The 4,391-nt window shown below is 34.3% G+C and overlaps 1 protein-coding gene across 1 annotated transcript; it reads right to left on the bottom strand.

The window, feature by feature from the left end:
- Nucleotides 1-295: 295 nt before the first annotated feature.
- On the bottom strand, nt 296-4,391 carry LOTGIDRAFT_122594 (hypothetical protein; the record flags this gene model as incomplete). The annotated part of the gene is made up of 3 exons (XM_009060283.1): nt 296-454; nt 707-886; nt 4,224-4,391. Coding segments are annotated over 3 exons (507 nt in total), but the record flags the coding sequence as incomplete, so codon positions are not given.

Genomic DNA, 4,391 nt, shown 5'->3' with positions numbered 1-4,391 from the left:
TCAAGGACAATAACTCTAAAGCCTTTCATCCGATAATTACCAATTTCAAACTTGACTGAAATCTCATCATTATATACATGCATACCAAGTTTCATCAAGATCAGATAAAAACTGTAGGCTTTATCGTGCATACAACAAATGTGACGGGACGGAGGGGGGCGACGGCAATATACGTCCACATTTCCATGTGGGCGTATAAAAAGCACTGAGGTTGAAGGCTAAAAAGGATAGAAGTTCCAAAAGATTCAAAAGCCTTTGGATAACATTTTGTGCAACGCTCGAGCTGTTCAGAGTTCTAGTTACATTTTATCATTGTCTCATAGCCAAAAAGAGTCACATTATATATGAGATAAACATACATACCATGTAACAACACAACTCTGTTCCATGATATGACATTACTATCAACTTTCTTATCAGAAAATAACATTGTAGTTGTTGCATAATTTAATAACTGAAATTAACCATCAAACGAATGTAGAATGCAATATCTAATGTTATACTGTATCTCGATAAGATAAAGTTACTAATGAGTTTGCCAAATTTAATTTGATATCAAATGGCTTTTGCTGGAGAGAACTTTTATCATATCAGTACGGATTACATTTTGAGGAAGTTTATCAGAGGACATGCCATTCCAAACAATCTTGTGTATGTTCCTTTTCATCAATTCAATCATGAGAACAAAAATTTTTAAATTGCATACCCTGCCTTTAATATCTTCATCAAAAACCAAATTATCCCATAAACCATCAAAATCTGACGAAGGTAACAACCAATGACTGGCAGCAGACATTTCTTCTTCATCTAATTCTTCTTGACCTGGTCCATCTTCATGTAACTGATACACATGCAGACTTAAATTTCCTTCACATAAATCAATTGCCTAAAATCAAACAAGGTCAAATTCAGCATGAATCTTATCAAGTTCCACCTAACATCTGTGAAGAAAGTAGGGCATATAAGCTTATCTATTTACAAATATTTTTGATTCAGTACATACATACAGACATACATTTCTTCTTCATCCCTGGAGCTTATTTTTCAGAAATGGTTACAGGTACGCAAAAATGGATTTCAACACATGTGGCTAATTACATGATAGCTTGCAAGACAAGGTAATATACACCCACTGGTAGCTTTGACTTTAAATAAAAATATTTGGCAGAACAGTAATAATTACCAGTATGAAATATTCAACCTTCAGTAATACACTTCTTTTGAACTTTTTGAGGCGATACTGAATAATATTACCAAGTTTCATCAAAATCTGTCAAGAATTAGGCCTTCTAGAGTGTTTACAGGCTAAGGCTTGAACACGTCTTTAAGAACAGGGGCAATAATATTTTTCGATTTTTCTGATTTTCATTTAAGTTCATCTTTGGGTGATTACATACAATCACACCAAGTTTCGTCAAAATCCATCAAAAATTGTGCCTTCTAGATTGTTTACATGCTACAAATTGAAAGCATTTTCAAGAACAAGGGAAATAACTCATACCAATTATTTTTCATCCTTAGGTGACAACCAACACTCACACAAAGTTTCGTCAAAATCTGTCAATAATTGAACCTTCGAGAGCGTTTACAAGCTAAAAATTGAACGTGTTATCAAGAACAAGGGCAATAACTCCTATTAATTATTTTTCGATTATTCTGATTTTCAATAGAGTTCATCCTTGGGTGATTACTGACACTCTTACCAAGTTTCATCTAAATCTGTCAAAACTTAACGTGTTTTCAAGGACAAGGGCAATAACTCATTTTAATTATTTTTTGATCTTTTGATTTTAAATAGGGTTCATCCTTGGGTGATAAAAAACACTCACACCAAGTTTCATCAAAATCCTTCAAGAATTACACCTTCTAGATTATTTACGAGCGTTTTCAGAACAAAGGCAATAACTCATACTAAATATTTTTCGATTTTTCTGATTTTCAATAGGGTTCATCCTTAGGTGATTACCATCAGCCATACCAAGTTTCATCGAAATCAAATGTGTTTACGAGCAATTGTTGACAGGAAGACGGACGACAATATATGCTCCCCATTTCATGTGGGCGTTTAAAAAAAATAATCTGCTATTGCCCCTTTACATGAACCTGGGCTGGCAATTATTCTGTTTATATGATAATGTGCTTTATGAAGGTTACATCATCAACATAAATAACAAGGATGACTGCCTTCGTAATATCAGGAAAATACTGAGAGTGTGAACACTGATTGTATTGTGGTATCGTATGGGGCACAAGGACATCGTAGAATATTTGGTAAAGTCTAGATTTGTATAGATACTACGTTATGGCTTATGGCTTTTGTATTGGTAAAAATTCTTTAAAGAAATGGTTCTAAAATGGATTGGAGCAACTCCTGACTTTTTTTGTCTGGTCTAAAAGTGCCGATACTCCAGCCAGTTCGGCTCACCAGGCTGGCCCGCCTCATATAACCAGGCCCTTCAAATATGGCAAAAAAAATTGAGATGGGCGTGACACATCCGGGTTAAATTACTCATTGTTTACATTTTTGAGAGGGCATAATTCGCATAAAATACATCTGTTCAAAGATAGCTTGCCATGCAAGGTAATATACGCCCACTGGCAGCTTTAGCAGTAGTTACAATCACCAGTATGAAATATTCACTTCTTTTGAACTCTTTAGGGCGATACTGAATAATATTGAGTATGAGTTATTACCCTCGTTCTTGAAAAGGGGTTCAATTTTTAGCTCGTGAAAACTCCAAAAGGCAAATATTCAACCTTCAGCACGGTACTGAATAATAAAACCAAGTTTTGTCAAAATCCAGCAAAAATCATGCTTTTTATTGTTTAAGAGCTCAAATTTTAAAGCGTTTTCAAGAACTAGGTTAATAACTCCTATGAAACATATTTTGATTTCATCCATGGGTGATAATAAAAAATTTCACCAAGTTTCCTCAAAATCTGTCAAGAATTGAGCCTTCTAAAAGGTTCATGAGCTCAAAATTTAACACGTTCTCAAGATCATGGGCAATAACTGATACTAAATATTTTTCGATTTTTCGGATTTTCGATATGGTTCATCTTTGGGTGATAACGAACACTCACACAAAGTTTCATCAAAATTCATCAAGAATTGTGCCTTCTAGAATGGTCACAAGCTAAAAATTGAACGTGTTCTCAAGAACAGGGGCAGTAACTCCTACTAAACATTTTTCCATTCTTCTGATTTTCAAAAGGGTTCATCCTTCGGTGATTAAAAACTCTCACACCAAGTTTCGTCAAAATCTGTCAATAATTGTGCCTTCAAGAGTGTTTACGAAGTAAAAATTGAATGCGTTTTCAAGGACAAGGGCAATAACTCGTACTAAATATTTTTCAATTCTTCTGATTTTCAATAGGGATCATCCTTGGGTGATTACGAACTCTCACACCAAGTTTCGTCAAAATCCGTCAAGAATTGTGTCTAGTGTTTTACGAGCAATTGTGGATGGACCGATGGACAGATGGACATGGGTAACGGCAATATCGGCCCCCCATTTCATGTGGGCATATAAAAATGAACTTTGCACACAATTACCGCATCCATTTGGCCAGTTTGTGTTCAAAGCTCGTTGTTTCAGCTTTGTAGTTCAAAAAGATAGCTTGCGAGGCAAGGTAACATACGCCCAGCTGTCAGAAATGAATAAACGGTCTTTAGTGACTAAAGTACGAATTTTCTCATATTGAAGAAATTTTATTAGTTTGAATTCAATTATATATATATATGCCAGTTACTTATGATGAGTTATTCCACAATTTTTTTTAAAATCAATATCAATAAATTTTGACAGGTTTTTGCTAAGTCAACTCTTAAACCATTCATCGAAAAATCGTCAAATTCGAACTTGACCATGATCTCATGAATATAAATGATCACAACAAATTTCATTAAAATCAGTTCAAAACTGTAGTCTCTATTGTGTGCACGAACAAATTTTGACACGTTTTTCTTAAGTCAAGAGCAATAACTCAAAAAATCAAATTCAAACTTGTCCAAGGTCTCATCAATATAAATGATCACATCAAATTTCATTAAAGTCAGTTCAAAACTGTAGTCTCTATTGTGCTCACAAACAAATTTTGACTCGTTTTAACAAAGTCAAGAGCAATAACTCAAAAACCGTTCATCGAAGATGCTTCAAATTAGAACTTGTTCATATAAAGACATGCAAATCTTAAAAAGAATGGAACACAGATCTACATACCTTTTGCTCTGAACAAGACATATCAGAGTCTGTTAAGGAAATGGATTTAACATTAGATGCTAGAAATGGGTCTTCAAATTGGTCTAGTTTAAAATCACCATATTCCACTTTCTTCTTTTCAAGTAACCCTCTAACACTTTGCTTGATTAAAGCAGTTCTTGCAGTACT

The sequence above is a fragment of the Lottia gigantea genome (genome assembly GCF_000327385.1).
Source record: "Lottia gigantea unplaced genomic scaffold LOTGIsca_41, whole genome shotgun sequence".
NCBI lineage: Eukaryota > Metazoa > Mollusca > Gastropoda > Lottiidae > Lottia > Lottia gigantea.
This window is presented reverse-complemented; position numbering and strand designations above follow the sequence as displayed.